General features: G+C 38.0%; 1 protein-coding gene across 2 annotated transcripts in view; it reads left to right on the top strand.

Annotated features, from left to right (window-relative positions):
- The window catches only part of LOC100220381 (sodium channel protein type 5 subunit alpha), a 43,461-nt gene that overhangs the window by 15,277 nt on the left and 7,713 nt on the right, over positions 1-20,471 (top strand). For both annotated transcript variants that reach the window (XM_072925294.1, XM_072925293.1), the window contains 17 exons: positions 697-900; positions 3,551-3,608; positions 4,281-4,422; positions 4,847-5,044; positions 6,095-6,271; positions 6,792-7,163; positions 8,203-8,329; positions 10,142-10,380; positions 10,723-10,923; positions 11,661-12,014; positions 13,668-14,105; positions 14,973-15,119; positions 16,227-16,347; positions 17,435-17,589; positions 18,241-18,414; positions 18,638-18,745; positions 20,172-20,450. In XM_072925294.1, the coding sequence (XP_072781395.1) occupies positions 697-900; positions 3,551-3,608; positions 4,281-4,422; positions 4,847-5,044; positions 6,095-6,271; positions 6,792-7,163; positions 8,203-8,329; positions 10,142-10,380; positions 10,723-10,923; positions 11,661-12,014; positions 13,668-14,105; positions 14,973-15,119; positions 16,227-16,347; positions 17,435-17,589; positions 18,241-18,414; positions 18,638-18,745; positions 20,172-20,450 (3,494 nt within the window). The remainder of the gene's footprint in view (positions 1-696; positions 901-3,550; positions 3,609-4,280; positions 4,423-4,846; positions 5,045-6,094; positions 6,272-6,791; positions 7,164-8,202; positions 8,330-10,141; positions 10,381-10,722; positions 10,924-11,660; positions 12,015-13,667; positions 14,106-14,972; positions 15,120-16,226; positions 16,348-17,434; positions 17,590-18,240; positions 18,415-18,637; positions 18,746-20,171; positions 20,451-20,471) is intronic.

Here is a 20,471-nt window from a genome sequence, read left to right on the forward strand (position 1 = left end):
ACTTTCTCTTCCTTACATTCTTTGCTTCATTCAAAATGTTGGCTTTTGCCTTTTTCTCCCCCCTGTATCTTTCACAAATTGCAGACACAGCTGAATTTGTGCAAACACAAAGTGTCTCAGTTCATCTGTCCCAGTCAGAATGAATCAAGTGCTAGAAAGAATATTGAATATAGTTTGTTTTCATTATGCTTTTAAAGATACTGCTCAGGATTTATAATGTCAGTTTTACAGAATATGCTTTTAGCTGATGTGTGTGTTATGGTTCCACAGAAATAATTCTGGATATTGAAGGGTCTTTACCACTAATGATTTTACATCATCAATTCATGCCAGGAGAGGTTCAGATTGGATATTATCTTCCCAAACTACCAGTGTTGGAAGTATAATTTGAATTAACGCATATTACTTTTCATGGATAAAGAAAACTAGACTATCTCTAGTCTAGTTCATCACCTTTGCATGAATATTTTTCAGAGATTAAAGGAACATCTAAAAATTGCAGGGTCAATGAAAGGAGGAAAAAGTATTTCTCTCATATTAGTCACTCTCATTCTAAATATACTTGTATTGCAAATATATTTGCCACATATTATCCTGTAATTCTTATACTTTTATACATTGTTTTAATTCTACTCCAGTGTTATATTTGAATCTCAGTTTTTCATCCTGCATTTCCTTTTTTTATTGTCTTTTTAGGGCTCAAGATCATTGTAGGGGCACTTATCCAGTCTGTTAAGAAGCTTGCTGATGTGATGATCCTGACTGTTTTCTGCCTGAGTGTTTTTGCCCTCATAGGCCTCCAGCTTTTTAAGGGCAATCTCAGGCAAAAGTGTATCAGGAACTCTACAGAGATTTGTAATAAAACATGGGAAAGTTATGAAAAGTTTGCTAATGATTCAGGTAATTTTTTCTCCTTAATTCTTCTTTAGATGATGCTATAGACACCTATGCACACCTATAACCCCTGCTGTGAATTAGGATGTTTTGATTGATGTTTTGATGAGTAACTACCTGATAATGGCCTTCTGATTGCCAGAGCAGCTTGCAGGCATCCAGGAATGCACTCCTTCCCCTCATTATAAGAAAAAGCACTCCCAAATTTTCCAGTAACATCTGGATCTGTTTCCCTGAATGATATGACAATAACTGAAACATGCATTAGCTCATTCTCTGTTGTAATTCCCCAAAGTTCACCTTTTACTACAGGCTGAAGAGCCCATACATCTTCATTTTCCTGCTCAGTGAGAACTGAACAGCTTAAAACAGAGGAGTTTTTTGAAAAGGCAAATTACTTACTTCTTGACATCAACTATATCTTATTTTGTTATATCTTATTATATATAAGATATATATATTTTATATAATATATAGATCTGATTTTATGTCTTTTATATATATCTTATTTTAAATCTTATATAAGATATATACAATACATATGTTTCATGTTTACACCTTGGCTGAGGCTGGTGATGGAACCATGGAGCAGACATCTGAAAATGCATCAAAACATTCTCAGAGGAAGAATTGTAAGGTGCAATTCAGAATAGCAAAGCAAAGCCTTGTGTTAAAGGAGAAGACTCAATAGATATGAAAAAGCCAGACTCAAAATAATCAATGTCTGTGCCAGAAATATGAAGAAATCTTCATCACTGAAGAAAATCTCTCCCAGTGATTTCAGACATAGAAGCAGTTGCACAGGGAGAAAAGAATTTTCCCAGGGCAACTCATGAAATACATCAAAAATCACACAGAATTGCTGTTTGTCCACACTCTGTGTGGGAGATTTGTTCAGACAGGTTTTTTTCAATAACTTCACAGACCAGGGGAAGAAAGTGTAGAAAATATTTTTGAGGGAAACATTTGTTTTTCTTGTTCCTACCAAAAGAAACAAGTTTCTACACATACGAAACAAGTAATTTACATGTACAGAATGCTGCAAAAATCATAATTGAAAGCAAACTTGAAAATGAACCAGTGACTAGAACACCATAGCAGAGACCATGGTTGTGGCAAAGTCAGGCTAAAAATGCTGATTTTTCTGTGCTGAAGAACAAGAAGCAGAAGAATCTGTACTTTCGTATATGTAGAACATTGAAGCTGTATAAAGACAATGTTGTGGAGAAAACAGAGCTCAAGAAATATAAAATCTGTGTTGCTTCACAACCTTTGCATTGCTCAGATCCTATGCCAAAAGGAATAGGAGAGCCCAGACAGGTTTAATGCTTGGTAGATTAGTTTCTTATAAGATTTAGGATGTACAGGCCTATAAGCCCAGTTTTCTATAAAACTATTTTTATATATTTTTATGGACTGCTTTCTTCATGATTTTGTGGGAAGTTCCCATCTCCCACATGGAGAACTATATTTTATTATGATTCTCTGAAATTCAATCACTGAATCTTCTTAAAAAAAACCTTTTCTTTTTTCAGTTTGCAGGAGTGGAGCTGAGCAAAATTCCAGTGGAAAGTAGCCCAGATAGGGATTAATTCCTTTATGGGGTATTTACATGGTATGGCAGAGCTGATATCAAAGGCTCCTGGTGGCTCTGAATGATGCTGACTTATTGATGAGCCCAGGAGAGGTTTGAGAAGCAACAGGGAGATGTGAGACCTCCCTTCCATCTGGGATAATAAATCCACACCTTAATGGAGATAATTAGCTATTAGCTAGAGCTTTTACTTTGATTCTGCTGATAGCAGAGTAACTAATGCTAAGAGAAATAAGAGAAGAGTCCAAAAAGGGCACAGCTCCAGCATCCTAATGGATAAATCTGCATTTCTCAGCTGAGCAGGGTTAGGAGCTGCTGTTGGGCTCAGCAGTGGTGGATATTCACACAAGCAAATACTCTTTCTTCCCCCTCAGAACTGGACTGTTTTATTGCTCATTGGAAGCAGAAATGGGCTATTCTACTCCTAGCAACGTTTGCACACATTCTTGGAGAGGGGTAATTGCTACAGGCCAGAATTCTGCCAGTTCATGCCAACATTTACCAAATATTGCATTGGTTTAACACTTTTATTAGATGTCAGGGAGAAATTCTTTATTCAGAGAATGGTGAGGCCCTGGCACAGGTTGCCCAGAGAAGCTGTGGCTGCCCCTGAATCCTTGGAAGTGTCCAAGGCCGGGCTGGATGGGGCTTGGAGCAACCTGGGATAGTGGAAGGTGTCCCTGCCATGGCAGGGGGTGGAATGAGATGAGTTTTACCATCCCTTCCAACCCGAACCACTCTGGGATTCTGTGGCTGCATTTGAGCCTATGTCTTCCAATTCATCATTTCCTTTATACAGATGTAGCCAAAGTGATAACTGTAAAAATTCTTCAGAAGGACTGCCTTCAGTCTGGAATTCATGCACACACATATGCATGTTTATTAATGAGGCCAGGGCATCCTGCAATCTGGTGCAGTTAATGTGAGCATGGGAAACCTGTGCACTTGCTCTTATAGGTCACTGGTTACTCATTACCATTAATATTAAATGATAGAGGATTCAGGCTAAAAAGTGCTCTGGGTTAAAATTTTTTTTCCTTTTTTTTTTTTTTTTTTTAATAGATGACTTTGCTAGGAAAAATGGTACTGTGGATATTTTGCTGTGTGGTCCTGGTGCTGGGTGAGTGACTTAAGATTATTTCTTCCTTGGAAGTTTTCTCTACCTCAGTGCTCCTATATTTGTTTAGTCATGCAAGACAAAAGCAGAAATTCCAAACTTTCCTTGAATACAGAAACAGGACACAGAAAACAAAGTATAGCAAACAGTCAAATAATTTAAGTCTTGTAGGGAATGAAGTATGAAACTGCAGTTGGCTTATTCAGATCTAATCAGTCTTTCAGAATTTCCTGAAGTGTTATCTTCCTTTTTCCCATGGATATATGAGATAACTGAAAATATGAAAAATCTGGGGTATATCACAGGACAGAGACTCCTCTCTGTGATGGCTCATGAGCATTAAACTGGAAAAACAAAACACGAATTTTGGAGGGCAGGTTTGGGCAAGGAGGGAGATGTGGCTGCTTTGCAGTGAGGGGCAGGGGATGAGGATTGATGGTGAGGGGGCTGTCCTGGGATGGTGATCTACTCCAGCCTGCTTTCTTCCTTTGTTTCTGGATTGTGGGTGCTGCTTTTTCCATCCCTCCTTCCAGCCAGTACTACCTGGAGTAGAAAATTGTTTTACACTCTAGTGAACTGCAGAACTAAAACATAATCGGAGCTCTTACATCAAGCTGAAGTTTTCCTTGAAATCTGCACATTTACAAGAGCTCCACTTTTTGTTATTAATTGCAGGGACTGTCCTCCTGGCTATAAGTGCTGTAAAATTGGGCCAAATCCTGATTATGGTTTCACCAGTTTTGATACATTTGGCTGGGCTTTTCTTTCTTTATTCCGCCTGATGACCCAGGACTACTGGGAGCGTCTGTACCAACAGGTACCAGTTTTGTGCATGGCTCAGGGCTGATCTTCATTAGTTGAAGCAGAAAATGTGTAGAGAGGACAAGAAACCTCAAATAAAACCAATAGCTGCAAGTCATCAAGCCCACATCTTCCCTTCAGCCTGTGACTCCTAGAAAAGGGATGCTGAACTGCTTCCCAGCCCTTTTGCCCTGCTCTTGGAAAAAAGTCCTAAAAGGGTTCTGTACTGTCCTTCAAAAATGAAAAAAATGCCTCCTCCATTGTCTTCGTGGGAGGGAGGAAGACAGGGAAGAATGGCAAAGAAATGTATAATTCCATGTAAGCTTCCTGAAGCATTGTGTCTAGGAAGCTCAGAGCTTTTAAAGAATCTCAGAGACACATTGAAAGCCTACCTGGTATTTTTTGTGGTAATGTTTATCTCTGGGGTGTGTTGCTTGCAGACCCTCAGAGCTTCTGGGAAGGTGTATGTAGTCTTCTTCATGATGGTCATCTTTCTGGGCTCATTTTATCTAGTCAACTTGATTCTGGCTGTAGTAACAATGGCATATGAGGACCAGAACAAGGCCACCATTGCTGAAACCGAGGCAAAGGAAAGGAAATTTCGGGAAGCCATGGAATTACTGCAAAAGGAGCAAGAGGTATGTAATTATTCACTTTCAGGTGTTTGTGTCATTGTTCTATATTTGGTCAGGTTTAGGTTGAAGGGACCTTAAAGATCATTTCATTCCAAGCCCCTGCCATGCCAGGGACACCTTCCACTAGACCAGGTTGCTCAGAGCCCCATCCAGACATAAGAAAAAGCATCACTCCCTGTGTACAGCTGTATAGAAAAAACATTCATGGAAACAGGAGCAAGTGATAGCTTGTTGAAATTAGTGATTCCTGGAGCTGCAGAACAGCTCCTTGTTCAGCTGTGTATGTTTCCTGTGAAACAATGATTCTTATTCTGGATAAAAAGCATTAAAGGTTGATGTTACTTTAAGAAAAGCAGTATTTTTAAATTGGGAAAACATAAAGTTCCATCAACCAGCAGCTTCCAAAAGAAAGTTTAGGTTTTTTAATTTCTTTTTTTATTCTATTTTGTCATTTGGGCTGCTGAACAAAGAAACACACAGTAATTCTGCTGCATTAACATCTGAGCCAAAACCTATTGTAGCTGAATGAAAAGTCTTTTGGTAACTTAAATAGCATAGAAGCTTCTGGAACAAGATACTGTGCTTGAAAAATATCACCCTAAATTCAGCATTGGAAGGAAAATCATCCACACTGTGAATATAGTCCCAAGGACCCCCAGTGAAAAGAAAGACTTTTATTATGGTTTGAACATTTATTTTGGGGAAAGAATATATTCTACTGCATTATATTTTCAAACTGAGCATTTTTATTGTAAGCAAATTTGCCATATGGAGGAGTAGGAGCTATAATGTGATTATTTTGCCTCTGGCAGGCCCAGTACTTGTAATCATATAACACACTGCAAATAGCAAATTGTTCAGTGCTCCATATGTTGGGGAAATTCTCTCCTCTTTCACTTAGCATTATTACATATTTGAAGATTTTTAGCGAGTTTTGTGAAACACAAATTGTTATCAGGAAATAATAATATAGAGCACAGAAGTGTTTTCTTTCTGCTTTTAATCAAAGCACCCAGCAAAAATATAATCCTTTTTTTTTTTTTTTAATTTCAGTCATTGGGTATTAAAGGGATTGATATCCTGTCACTTACCTCCCTTGAAGCCTCTTCTCTGTCACCCAAAGAAATCAAAGAAAGAAGCAATAGGGAAATGAGAAATAAGTCATTGGGGAGAGAAGAAAATGAAGAAGAACTTCCCAAGTCACAGCTTCCAGATAGTCAACGAAAGTTGGTAATCTATTATCTGAATCTGAGATCCTTAAAGCTTTTCTAATTTTAATTTAAAATTAATGGCTTGAAAGCATGAACAAAATCCCATTAGAAACACAGATTACTCTTAAGTCTTTAAAACAAACAAATGTTGGGATAAAGAATAATTAGATGAAAAAATTAATTTGAAAAGCAAGAGTTATAAAAAACAGTTAGATAAATTGTCTATAACAAAGATAAATGAAAAAAAGTGAATGACTATCAGAACTTAGCTTTTATACCATCATTCTCTGTGAAAAAATCCATACCTAAAATGAAGTATAAAGCTTATCTCAAAAATAGCTGGTACAGCTCATAAAGTTTTATTATCTGCCGTTGAGAATCTAAACATAATCCTTTCCAAAAAATCTAAATCAAATAGGAGTTTTGGACTTGCAGTGGCTGATAGCAAACGTTACTAAGCTGTGATAATTTAGCGCTTCCCCAGATTTCCTCTGTGATGTTACGCTCTTCTCTCTGTTTTGCTTCTCCTTGGCTCCCAGTCTCTCCTGGGCCTGGCTCCAGCCAAGCGCCGGCTGAGCCATGGCAGCGTCTTCAACTTCCAAATCCCCACGGTGGAGGTGGAGGTGGGCTCCAGGACGGACCTCACTGCCGAGGGACTCAAACCCCGCTGCCGGTCCCTGTCGGGAGCGCCGATGGGAAGGCGCCCCAGCCTGCAAAGCCAACGGGGCCACAGCTCCCACCCCGCCACCCCCAACTGGGCACGGAGCAGCGATGGGGGCAACCTGGATGAGCGCCTTGGGGTGGGCTCAGGGCTGGCAGGAGGGAGCAGCAGGGGGCACAGCCAAGATCCCGTGTCCTCGGAAGGAGCCGTGCTTCCACCAGTCATGGAAGATGCGGGAAAGGGGAATCTGGTAAGGAAAAATATATTTCAAATACATTATTTATATTATGGCTTCTCGATCAGTGGCAGGGTTGGTTTTTTGTTGTAAGATTGATTAATTAATTGATGTGAACTCAAGCGTCGCTATTGGACGCAAAGAGAGTACACAAACGCTTAGTAAGTTTAAAGGAGTAAAAAGAGAAGGTTTTATTCAAACATCTGGTATTTATAGAATTCTAAAGGTGACCACGGATTGGAGGATGGAATAACCACCTCTCCAACCACACTGGTCAAACCAACTCTCTCTTCCCACAGAGAAGAATGCAAAATAATCATTATTTACATGAACAGTGCGTAAAACTCCAGTAGAAATATATAAACAGATCAGAAGGCTGAAGAAGTTTTATGAGAACTTTAAAACTTTCAAAATAACTATAAAAGAAAACTTAACACTTCAAAAAATCAGGGCAACAATCAAGCATGCTGATGTGGGAATTTTTCAGTTATCTGTAGAAACTGGTTTATAATAGTTTGATGCTTCCAGGAAATTAGATTTTGGCCTTCCTGTTGTAAATCTTATATTTCTACTATTCAATAATTTCACTAACATACTTTGAAAGGTTCCTAGTGCTGAAATTACAAGTCATCCTTTTCCTCCTAAATGCTGCTCAGAGGTGTAATTTTGAATAATACCTGTGATTTTTTTTTTGTTCATAGCCTCTTTTAGCATCATGCAGCAGCTTTGCCTGTAAGTTCCCCAATTTCCCCTATTTATGCTTCAATTCTCTCCTATTTCATTAGTCTCTTGGATCATTTCTAGGCCTATTTCCCCTCATACACTCATTTCCAAAGCTGTGCTTGCCCCATGTTACATGCTTGCAGGATCCATGCACTGCAGAGCCACAGCAGAGTAGGACTTTCAATCTCAGCATCTATTACATCTTGTGAAAATGTACATTTATTTGGCTGCCCATCATTGTTCCTATTAACTCTCACAGTTACCCGTCATCACATCCTGGCTCATTTCACTCTCGTGGTATCTCCCTAATCGTGTTTACTTCTCTGAGCAGCCAGCTGTGCATGATGAGAGCAGCATGATGCATTTACCTCCTCATCTGTCAGCGGAGTACTTTAATGAGGCTCTTCAGAGACAAAGGGCAGCAAGTGTAGTCAGCATAATTACCAGTGTCTTGGAGGGTAAGTGGTTCCTCATTAAGTTTTTTTCAACCCTAAAGTAATGCTGCCGTGAAAGAACAAAACATATTTCTTAAAGGTTAGCAGAGATTTGTGGGCGTATCGTTAGGAATTTCATTGTTAACTTGGACATCTTTTTGTAAAAAAGGTGTTACACAGTCTCTCTGTACTGGAACAAATCCTTTGCTTATTGTAAAAGCTTGTTCTGGGGCAGAAAGTGAAGGGTTTGGGGTGAAAGTGGGTGGAAGATATTTCTGATCATCTGACCTACAGGACTGGCACACTTTCCTTCTCCTGATCCTCTGATTTCTATTGTGTCAGTGGCAGAATTCAGAGGATTCACAGGCATGCAGAATTCACCAATTAGTAAGATTATGCAAGTTAAATTAGTTGTGACAATCTTTGGATATTAAGTATTGATATATCTTTGGATATTGAGTACTTAACTTTAAAATTTTATTCCTTTAATTTACCTTCCCATGTGAATTTTTGGTGGGAGCTAATCAGTGACAATTGTTTTGATGACTGATAGTTTTGTTGCAGATCTTGCTGAAAAATTTCAGTCCAAGTTATTCAGGATGAGGAACTTTTGTTTTCTTTTGGCCCATTTGAGGAGCTCTACCACCAGTTTTTGGACCACAAGTACGGGATTGAACAGGGGTGGTAGGAAGGTGCCTTTTCTTAATTTTTTAAAAGTTTTTTTTTCCTGGGAGAATCACAGTTGCAACACATCCAGTTGAGCTTTGCCTTGCAGTGTAATTCATTGAAGATCTGGGTTTTGTGGCACAGTTTCAGCTGTGAGCTGGGGTGGGACAGGACTTGCAGCTCTAGAGGAAGACAAGAGCTAGACCTGGAGTGAGGATTGAGTCAAAGTAATCACTCTGGAATAAGTGGTGGAGGGTGCAGATGTAGGTATTGAGCCTGGGGGAGAAGAAATGAAAATTAAACAGAGGGAAGAAATAAGGACAGGTCCAATTAAGAAAAGGATGTGAGTCAGACCCAGCTCATCTATTTCTGAAAAGCTTCCAAGTCCCTGAAAACCAGATGAGTAATTCCTACTGTGCTTGTATTTAAAGCTAGTTCCAGTTAGTCAGTGAATTTGCACAGGACCTAAGCTGGGTCAAAAATATTTTGAATGGCTAATTAATATTAATGGTGAAGAAAGAAAAGCTATGAGATTTAGATTTGATAAAAAATACTAAAATGACAAAGACAAAACAGCTTCTGTCCCAAGTTCTACTTGAGGAAAATGGGGATGTGTTGAGCTTGCATCAGCTGGGAAATGGTGGGTGTGACCTTTCCCATAGAAAAGGCCAAATTTCAGGCAATTTGGACTTGCCAGAGTCAGAATTCCCATGTCTACCACTGATTCTTTAAACTGCCTTGAGGGTCAAGGGAGACAAAACGTTGTTGGGTGTGACACAGCCGTTGTCCCAGACACCTGTGTGAGGACACGGTGGGAAGTGCTGCAGCTGCTCTGTTGTCCTGCAAGAGCATGAGAAGCTGTGGTGAGGCCCCTGCATCACAAATACCTGCACTGCCAGATGGTGGTAGTACCAATCTGAGACAAATAAAACCCTTTCCAAAGGCTTTTGAAGGAAGCACTCAAAAACGAATTTGGCATTTTTCTCTGAATTTTTATTTTCATGTTTATCAGCTGATGTAAGAACCACATGAATGTTAAATAGTTCAGTGAAGTTCTGTGAGAGATGAGAGATTTCCTTTTACTTCTCTGGTCTTTTGAATGGTTGAAGTTGTTTTTTTACCTCTTACTCAGTGATAACTAATGATAGAAGGATTTTCTTTTTCATTTAGAACATGAGGAAGCTCAGCAGAAATGCCCACCACGCCTGAAGAACTTTGCTTTAAAGTATCTAATTTGGGACTGTTGCCCACTTTGGTTGAGAATCAAGGAAAAAGTGTCTGCTTTCATACAGGATCCTTTTTTTGATCTCACCATCACGGTTTGCATTGTGATGAACACTTTGTTCATGGCACTGGAGCACAATAATATGTCACCTACTTTTAAATTCATGCTTAAAATAGGAAACTTGGTAAGCAAATTCTCAGCTATGTGGGTTTTTATAGAATTAATTAATTGGTTGATGTGTGTTTTCACTTGAAACATAAAAAGTGACAGTACAAATTAAAAATTAGCAAACCCTGCATTTATAAACGTTGTTTCTAACACAGATGATTCTCAGATTATTTATGCACTTTGTCATGCTCCTGAGAATGCAGAAAACAATCCTCCTATTTTAATTGAAAGTGCATTAGGACTTCATAAACATGGGTTTTATTAACCTGTCCATGAGTGTTATTTGAGGGGACATGACCTAGAGATAAGATAAATTCATGGCTACTTTCAGGCTGATGCTACTGTTTCCTTGTCACAGGTTTTTACAGGAATCTTCACTGCAGAAATGATCTTAAAAATCATCGCTCTAGATCCCTATTACTATTTTCAGAAGCCCTGGAATATTTTTGACAGTGTCATTGTCACACTGAGTTTAATTGAACTGAGTTTCCCCAGACACAAAAGCAAGAAAGAAAGGGGAAAAGGAGGAACCCTGTCAGTTTTACGATCCTTCAGACTGGTAATGCCTCACGCATGCTCAGTTGTGTGAAACTTTATCTTGTGAATTTAATAGAGAATACTTCTGCAGTTAGGAGGCAAGAAATTATTTTTTTTTAACGCCAATTATTTTTACTACCTCTTCTTGGCTTTAACAAACACACTCAAACTCCTTGTGATGTTAGAGTCGGAGTTTAACAAGTCTATTTCTTTTGGATTCACTGAGAAATATTCAAAAGAAAAAATATTTCAGAATGGATATGTTATAAAACTGACACAACTAATTAAAAACTAGCAGAGAAAATTAGAAAAAAAGTGTCGGAGTACAAACAGAAATAAAGAATATTTAAAGAAATATGTGAAATTATGTTAAGACATCCACTTCATATACTGGGGACTGATTTAAATTGCTTTATCAAAATATAGACTCTTTTCATAGTACTACAGCAGCAGTCCCTGAGCTTTTGGTCCTTTGTTTTACATGTAAATTAGGCACCATAATCTACATCAAGAGAATTGCATGGACAGCTGCCTGCTTTTATTAGAGTCTCAAGTTAGTTTGGTCCTTTACTAGGTGATTGCCCAGTCAAAAGAAAGAAAAAAATCTATAAATACTTTTTAAAAGTATAAATGTGCCACAAATGTTGCATTGCTGGATTAGTTCAGAATATCAGTAATTTGGTTGTTGTAGGATTTGCATGGTGCAAAGATGATTTATCTCTACCGATGTCTAACACTATGTTTTATGTTGCTATGCAGCTGAGGGTCTTCAAACTGGCAAAGTCCTGGCCAACTTTAAACACTCTAATTAAAATAATTTGTAACTCCCTGGGAGCACTGAGTAATCTGACCCTCGTCCTGGCAATCGTCGTTTTCATTTTTGCTATAGTAGGGGTGCAACTTTTTGGGAGAAGTTATGTGCTCCACTGCACTAAAATAAGCAAAGACTGCAAGCCACGCTGGCACATGAAGGACTTTTTCCATTCATTCCTCATCATTTTCCGAATTCTGTGTGGAGAATGGATTGAGACCATGTGGGACTGCATGGTGGTTGCTGAGCCATCACTGTGTCTTTTTGTCTTTCTGCTGGTCATGGTGATAGGAAATTTAGTGGTAAGTTTTACAAGGTGTTCTTCTCTTCATCCTGTCTGTGGTGGACTCCAGTTAATGGCTGTTCCGAAAACAAGAGGTAGCTTCCCTAAAAACAGGTGGAAAAGTTACCTGTGTATGTTATAGTCTGTGAAATCCTCTTTTTCCTTTCACCTTTGGGCTGTTGTCTGCATTTTCCCTTTTTTGTGAGCTTTGCCCACAGCATCACTTGACCTTTTCATGTGGCAATGTGACAAGAAATACCTTTGCAGTAAATACACTACAGGCAGGTACATTCCTCTGCATCTTGGGATTTGGATGTAAATAATCAGTGAGGCTTATGGTTTACCTGCTTGAATTAATTAGGCTAAGTGCTTAAGTCCCTCTCTAAATCAATTTTATTTATTCTATTAAGAACTCATGCAAAGTACTGAATTCTGTATCAGCAAATGGCAGAATCCACAGTGCTACCACTGAAATCAGGACTATTTTTAGGCATCTCAAAGTAAATTTATATCCAAGAGCTAAATCTTGCAATGGCATAACCTACACAGCCTCAAGGGACACAAGGGACAATCTGCCTTCCTTGGTCCAGAGCTGTCCTTTCTTGATGCCCAACTCATAAATATCTTCTTTTAGTAAGATGCCCTTCATTCATATGCCAAGCTTCTCTTAATTGTAAAAAAATATCTGAACATATTTAACTCTAAGCAGACCTTTATGGGAAATCTCTGCTGAATGTGGCTGAATCTTAAATACGTATTTAATGTCCTGTCTGTTCCACACTGCAATTATTGATGTCAGTGATGAAATGCTGTGAGTGAGATATATATCACATCATGTTAACTGTCAAGCAATGAAGTGTTTAGCCCTCAGTTTTTGTCCATGCTTTCTTATGGTCCAAGGAAGCAGAGAGAATACTGAGATTTATTCCAGCCTAAAGTCAATAACTAAGACAGATGGGCTGAATCGACCTCTGCAGAGCTGATATTCTCCACTGCCTGCGGTCCTTGGATGGCTCAGGGGTGGTATCTGCCCAGTTCTGCCCCAACAAAAATTAAGATACACAGATCCCATTAGTAACAAAAATACTACTGAAAAAATTTAATTCTCACATTCCCTTAAAAGCAAACAAACAAAAAACAAATGCAGGTTTAAAAATTCCTTTATTTGAAGGTACTTATAAATGAGAAATTCAAGCTTCTCTTGGTTTTTTATTTTTGTGATAATGTGGCAGATCTGAGGAAATTTCCAGGCCTGAATCTGATCTCACAGAATTTTGGAAGTAACTCCACAGAGGCCTGTTTTAATTCTAATTTGAAGAATGAAGATACAATTATTAAACTGACAGGATGTGAGTCTATATTGCTGCTTTAACCTTTGAAAAGTTGCTTTCACCAAATAATGCATTTGGCACACAGTTCTGTTTTCTCTTGTAGTTTAAATTACATTTCTTGAGAAGAGAGGAATGGGAACATTGAAATTTCCGATAGAGAAGTTGATTTCATCAACCACAATGTGATCAGTCACTGCCATTTCCTTATCACCTTGTTTTGGTTTGCTCAGGAGAGACTGAACTTTGGTAGCATCTGTGGTCTTCAGAGTTAGAATTCAGATTTTTGAATGCTAATCTCCAGACTTCAATTTTTTTATTATTATTATTTCAATTGCTTTCAGGTTCTCAACCTTTTCATTGCACTGCTGCTGAATTCTTTTAGTGCTGACAGTCTCCAGACAACAGAGGATGATGGAGAGATGAAGAATCTTCGGATTGCCTTCGCTCGGATCCGCAAGGGATTCCACTTTGTCAAGAGCGTGACGTGGGATGCCTGCTGTAGGAAGCTCAGGCAGATAAAGAAAGTGCACAAGAAGAAAATCAAATTGACTGCACAGAACTCGTTTGGGCTCAAGAGTAAAGAGACAAAAAGTTGTAAAGAGAATTACAATAATGAATGGATTGAGAAAAATAAGGACAAATGCCCGGGTCTTGACAATTTTGTTAGAAACCCCAATGTATTTGTTTGTGTCCCTATTGCTGAGGCAGAGGATACAAGTGAGGGTTTCGAAGATGATGATAAACTGAACACATTTAGTGACACAGAATGCAGCAAACAGGTAATGGATTTCTTCATTTGTGTTGGAACAGTAGAGTTGTGGAGAGAGATGAAGGGAGGGAAGGATGTGTGGGAGAAGAGTCTCTAGCAGAACAGGGTGGGAGATGTTGATCCATTTCCAGAGAGTTACAAAGTTCTGAACTAGAACCAAATGTAAAAATATTTACAAGGGTAAATCATCCCTTGGAGCCTTTTAAAATCAAGATTCTTTCATGGTTTTAAAAGAAAAAATTTGCAGGAATTCTAGCTGATGTGCTGTGATGCACACAGGTAATTGCGGCAGTCCTTGGTGAACTTAGACTTTTAAATGTAAATATTTATGCATAATATTAACTGGTTTGGTATTATTTGCACAAAAGAGTAAAAATACATGTTCTGCATACAGAACATTATCATGGATTCAGAATAAGAATTGATAGCTCTGATCCTTACTTGGTGTTTTTCCTTGCTGTGTGTAGTATGTAGTAATTATTAGAAATGGATTGGATTAAGTATGGAGTGGCTGTACTAAGGACATATTTTTGATACTATTTACCCTATTTCTTTGTGCTCTATGAATTTTCCAGTTCTGTTTCAATCACAATTGTCATTCTGCTATCACAATTTCCCTTTTAAATTTCCCTCTTAATTCCTAGGTAAGAATTCTCATTTAAGTATTGAATAGATCACGAAAATGCCTTCATTTTCTCTGTCGGGGAGAAGTTTATCCTTAGGTAAAATCAGAGACTCAAAATGATCCTTTCTAATAAATCTTGTCTGGAGATTCCCATTTTAAATGACACTTACAGTATATTGATTTTTCACCTCTGACTTGTACACTCCCTAGAAAGGCAAAAGAAAGCTCTGCTAATCCACAGTTTAATTTCAGGATGAAAATCACCTGAGGCAAAGAGGAGACAGAGCAAAAAATTCAGGCAGCTTGAGTAAAGGATCAGGATTTTCCTCTGAAGAATTCAGTGTGCTTTATCTAGGAAATGACATGAAGGGTGAACTCTCATCACCAGAAGGAAAAGAGGTAACAATTTTTTTTTTCCAGTGATGTTAGTTTTCCAATACTGGTCAAACACAGGCATATTTCTGATCAGGGATTTACCAAGAGAGAAGTTTGGTGCCAGAAGCAGCTCTGAACTTGCAGTACCTGGTCTGGCAGGACAAGAGCCAATACTGGAGCTGGAATTCTGTGAGCAAAATCAAAGGTTTTCTAGGTATTTATTTTAAAGAAAAATATAAGTATAGGAAATAGAGCATATAGAAATGGGAAAACTATGATGTAACTTTGGTAGTAATTATGAATAATTTATAAAATACTCTAATACCTTCCAATTATTAAATTCTGACCCCACATAAAAGGAGAATAATAAAAAAAAAAAAGAGATAAGCTTCCATGTGGGAAATTCCACCAAGTCTGCCTGCATCATAAGTATCTTGGATTCAAGAAACATAATGTTGGAAATTAGTTTCTCTCTCTGTCATTAAAGATAATTGTTACCAGTTTACAGTGATTTGAAAATAATTTTGACTGTAGAATACATTTAAAGAGGTAAAATCCAGCATTATGGAAACATGGAAGAACAAAAGCATAAAGTAAGTGATTGCTAACAAACTGCAGACTCTTAACATTGTCTTTCGTTTAATGGGATGGCAAAAAGCTTTGTAACCCTAAAGAACACAGGGTATGCTTCCAATTTCTACTTCCTAAACACTGTCATGGGTGCTCAATTCCTGGCACAATAATGGATATATTTATCTGGGTCTCCTGTGTGAATACCTCTTTCCATAATTTCATGGTTTTAACCCAAGTAATTTCTCTTCTTTTGGGAACTGCGTTCACTAATATGCAATTTAAAATCTCTTCAATTTCCCAGCTGATTAGGCAGTTACATCTGGTTCATGTAGATAGATATTGTAATTATAGAGCTTGGGCCTCTATTTGAATGAACTTATTGGTACTTCTAAGCTTATATCTTTTAAAACAAAAAATTTTATTCCATTACCAACAATACTTGTAATATTAGTACATAAAAAATCTTTAGTTTTGAGTTTTAAAAATGTTAATGGATTAATTTATTCATTTGGACCCAAATTAGAAAGAATCAATAACTGATATTACTGTGCTCGGTAGTTGGACACGATCAGCTCTTCTGAAGTCAGCACAGTGGATCTGACAAATCCTGAAGATGTTTTAAAACAGATTCCAGAATTTTCTGAAGACTTCAAGACTCCAGAACAATGTTTTCCAGAAGGTAAGACTCTCATGGTTTCACTACTGGGAAGTGAGAAGAGGGAAAAGTCAACTTGTTTCTCTAGTGAGGCTGAGCCAATAGAGTCAGATTATTTCCAGTTAATTTTAGTTATCTGAAAAAATAGCTGAATAGTTGTTCCCATCTAGTCAACACAGAGACTGAGACACCTGAAAAATAAAACCCTTTCCTCTAAAAGCCAATTGCTTCCAAGTGGGACATGGGCAATGGCATAGACATCCCCATTCTGAAAAGTTGGATTGTGAGGTGAGATGAATTTCACACAGTTCAAAAGCAACCAAGTCACTCTGGGGTTTTAACATAAGAGAAGTGTGTGGGATCAGGTCTCACATGGCAATGGTCACCTAGCACATCAGATTTATTAACACTTTGCAATAGTAAAAGTATTACTTGAATAGCATTTCATGAACAATCTCAAACAAAGGGGTGAAATATGCAGAAGAAGCTGCTAAAATTAATCTAATTTCTACAGGGTGATGATTAGGGAATCATAAAATTACTTGGGTTGGAAAGGACCATAAATATCATCCAGTAATCTGAGGACTCTTCAAATTGTCAGACAATATCTAGTTTTGCAAGTTGTTCTAGGGTGTGTTCAGTACTTTTATGATTTCTTCCTACCCTAATTTGGAACAGCACTGGCTTTCACATCCTGACAAATTTGGTGGCTTTCTGTGCTGGGGTTACAGCATCTCGTCTCTGCTTTCCAAAGAGTGTGCAGAAACTGAGAAGGACTTTTGTAATATCAAGACTTTTTCCCATGGCCTTGACGTTTTGTGTGCCCCAACAGCAGGTCAGTGAGAACCTGTCCGGTGTCTCAGAAACGTCTTGAAATAATGGAAAGTTGTCCAAATGGGCTCTACCTATTGTGTATATAAATAGGAGCTACAAGGCAGATAAAACTAGATGTATCCCAATTTTTTTTTTTCTCTCAGTAAAACAGGGAAAACTGGCAACCACAAAGCAGTAACTGTGACCATTGCTTTGTCCTATCCCCAGAATTTCCTGGCCATGCCTTGACGTTCACCTGCCTTCCTTCCATGCATTCATTGCTGTCTCTTACTTTCAGGTTGTGCTCGGTACTTCCATTGTTGCCTGGATAGTGCTGCAAAGTTTGGAGGAGAAACCTGGTGGAATCTGAGAAAAACTTGCTACCAGATTGTGGAACATTCTTGGTTTGAATCCTTTATCGTGTTCATGATTCTTCTGAGCAGTGGAGCCCTGGTGGGTGTAGCACAGTTTCATGTATTCATGAAAGTTTTTTTGCTTTAATTTGCATCCAGAGAAGTTGTTTTTACCAAACTGAATATCTTTGAACTCATAAAGAGGGAAGAGTCTGAAAATAGCAGTAATTTATTCATAATTTTAATTATTGCAAATCTATTATTGATATTATTAAAAATTATAAGAGAGCAGGAGCTAAGTTAAGAATATATGAATGTCAAAAGCTGTTTCTCTTCTGGCTGTATACTGGATTTTTTCAGGCAGTTACGTCAAAATTGTGAAATATTAAGGACATTTTATACCATTAAAACAAACAAGTGACTCTTAATATTTGGGGGGAAAAGGCTTAGTTCTCTTCAATATATAAACCTGATTATATAAATTTCTAAATGTATGTGTATATTTTTATCCTGTCCTCTCAGGATTTCATTGTGCCAGGAAGGGTGCATCCACAGGGCTGTGTTATATAGAGAAAAAGAAAGAGAAGACATGGGGAGAATTACGCTTTTATCAGCTGGCAGAGTAACAAACGGTGTTTAGATCTGTATTAAAACAAACTGATTGATGAAGGGGTCTCATTGTTGCTTGACTTTAAATGTACAAGGTAAATTTATGATTTTTGCCATTTATCTATATGCATTATGATTTCAGGCATTTGAAGACATCCATATACATAAGAGAGAAAGAATTCAAGCGATGTTGGGATTTCTTGACAAAATGTTCACTTACATCTTTGTCCTGGAGATGCTCCTGAAGTGGGTGGCTTATGGCTTCAAGAAGTATTTCACCAACGCCTGGTGCTGGCTGGACTTCCTTATTATAGATGTGAGTTCTGCCCTTGCTGTTCCTACACAGCACTAGCAGCAGAATCCCTGATTATTTTCTGGCTGTACATTTCAGACCTTAACCCCTGGAGCCATGGTGTCAGGGTATTGTACTCCTGGCACTGAAAGTATGGTTTTATTTGTTGGTTGGGTTTTTTTAAACAGAAATAAAGGAAACAGGTGACAGGATGTTGTTAATACATTTCCTTTGTCTTCCCACTCAGGTCTCTTTGATAAACCTCTTTGGCAGTACCTTTGGCCCCATGAAATCTCTCAGGACTCTGCGAGCTCTGAGACCCTTGAGAGCACTGTCACGATTTGAGGGAATGAGGGTAAGACTGGTTGCAAACCAAAGCTTGTCAGAACTCATGAGCATGTAACAGGTTTGGGACTCATCACTGTGTCTTTATGAAGCTCACGTGTTCACTCTGAGCTCAGCTTAGGAACTATAAAGTGAATTTTTAAAGAGATCCTTGGTTGTGCTCTTCTGTACTTGGGCATTCCCTATAGATTTTCCTGGAGTGAGTGATCCAAGTGCTGTTGCAATTAAAACTGGCATAGGTGGAACTTTTTTCCATTGTTGCTCAGATATTCTCGTGTTCCTGCCTTACTGAGATAGGCAAAAATAAAATAGAGAATAAGAACAGTGAGCACAATTATAATTTTTGAAATCTGATAGCAAGCTAACTCGGAGGAAAGAGTCACTTCAATTTTGAAAAATTTCACTGGATTGATTTACAAAACTGTAACCTATTAAAAAGTACTTTGCTCAAATTATTGTTTCAAATAGAGTTCTTTCAGAAAACAGAAGTATTTATCTGTAGAACATTAGATTTTCTTTTCCCATCAAAAGAGCACATTTATTTATTTATTTTTTTATTCTGAAACTGAGACTGAAAATTATGTGGTTGCAATCCTGATACTGTGAAGACAGAGAGAAATGTCATTACATTAATTAGTAGAATGTATTAAAAATTCCATGTCTGGAACAAATTTTTATGTAGAAATAGGTGATGTCATATTTTCTGTCTTCCTATGAAGAATGTGTGTGGCACAGTCTCCAAACAACCCTCACAAAGTCTTGATTTTTTTGCTGGTCCATCAAGTTTTTCTTTGCTACCTCACAGATGAGTTCACTGCCTTCACTGTGAAATTCAAAGAAATGTTCCCACCATTCCCTTACCCATTTTTTCAAAGCAATCTCTTATGTCTTAGCATACATTTAATATCTGCATGGTCACTTTTCTGTGGTTGGAAATGTACAGGAAATGTACCTGGCTTATGGTAATAGACCCCAAACACAATCATAATCCCCTTAAAATAAATGAAGCAAATTATTAATGGAGAATTAATACAGGTCCTTTTAAGAACTACTTTTGACAGTCTTAAAAATAGTCCTCTGCACCAGTGCTCATGGATAAATACTTCAGAAATGTTATGTTAATAAAGTCTAAAACAAAGAAACAAATAGACACTGTCCTATTCCAAAAACAAGTAAAAGGAAAAAAAAATAAAGGGTGGGCTTACATTTTAGTAGTGGTAAGTTCTCACAGCAGACCAAGAAATATCAACTGTTGCTTTAAAAGCCTAATAGATACTAAAGATATTGTTCAAGGTCCCCCTGCCAGCTGTGACTAGTGTGACTGTGACCATTTACATAGAAAAGGTTTTTGTTTGCAGAGATCTGTGAGTGCTTACAGATACCTGAGCTCATCCTTTTTTTCTGAAACATATTTTTCCTCTCCCTTTTCATCCAAGGTTGTGGTCAATGCCCTCCTGGGAGCCATCCCTTCCATCATGAATGTTCTGCTGGTCTGCCTCATCTTCTGGCTCATCTTCAGCATCATGGGAGTGAACCTTTTTGCTGGGAAGTTTGGGAAATGTGTCAATATGACAGATGAAAATTCTGTATTAGATAACAACATCAAAAACAAAACAGACTGTGGGATGTATAACAACACTGGAAAAATATTCTGGGTCAACGTTAAAGTCAATTTTGATAATGTTGGCTCTGGCTACCTGGCTCTTCTTCAGGTGGTAAGTTCTGCTTGTCCTCAG

This window comes from Taeniopygia guttata, chromosome 2 (assembly GCF_048771995.1).
Source record: "Taeniopygia guttata chromosome 2, bTaeGut7.mat, whole genome shotgun sequence".
NCBI lineage: Eukaryota > Metazoa > Chordata > Aves > Passeriformes > Estrildidae > Taeniopygia > Taeniopygia guttata.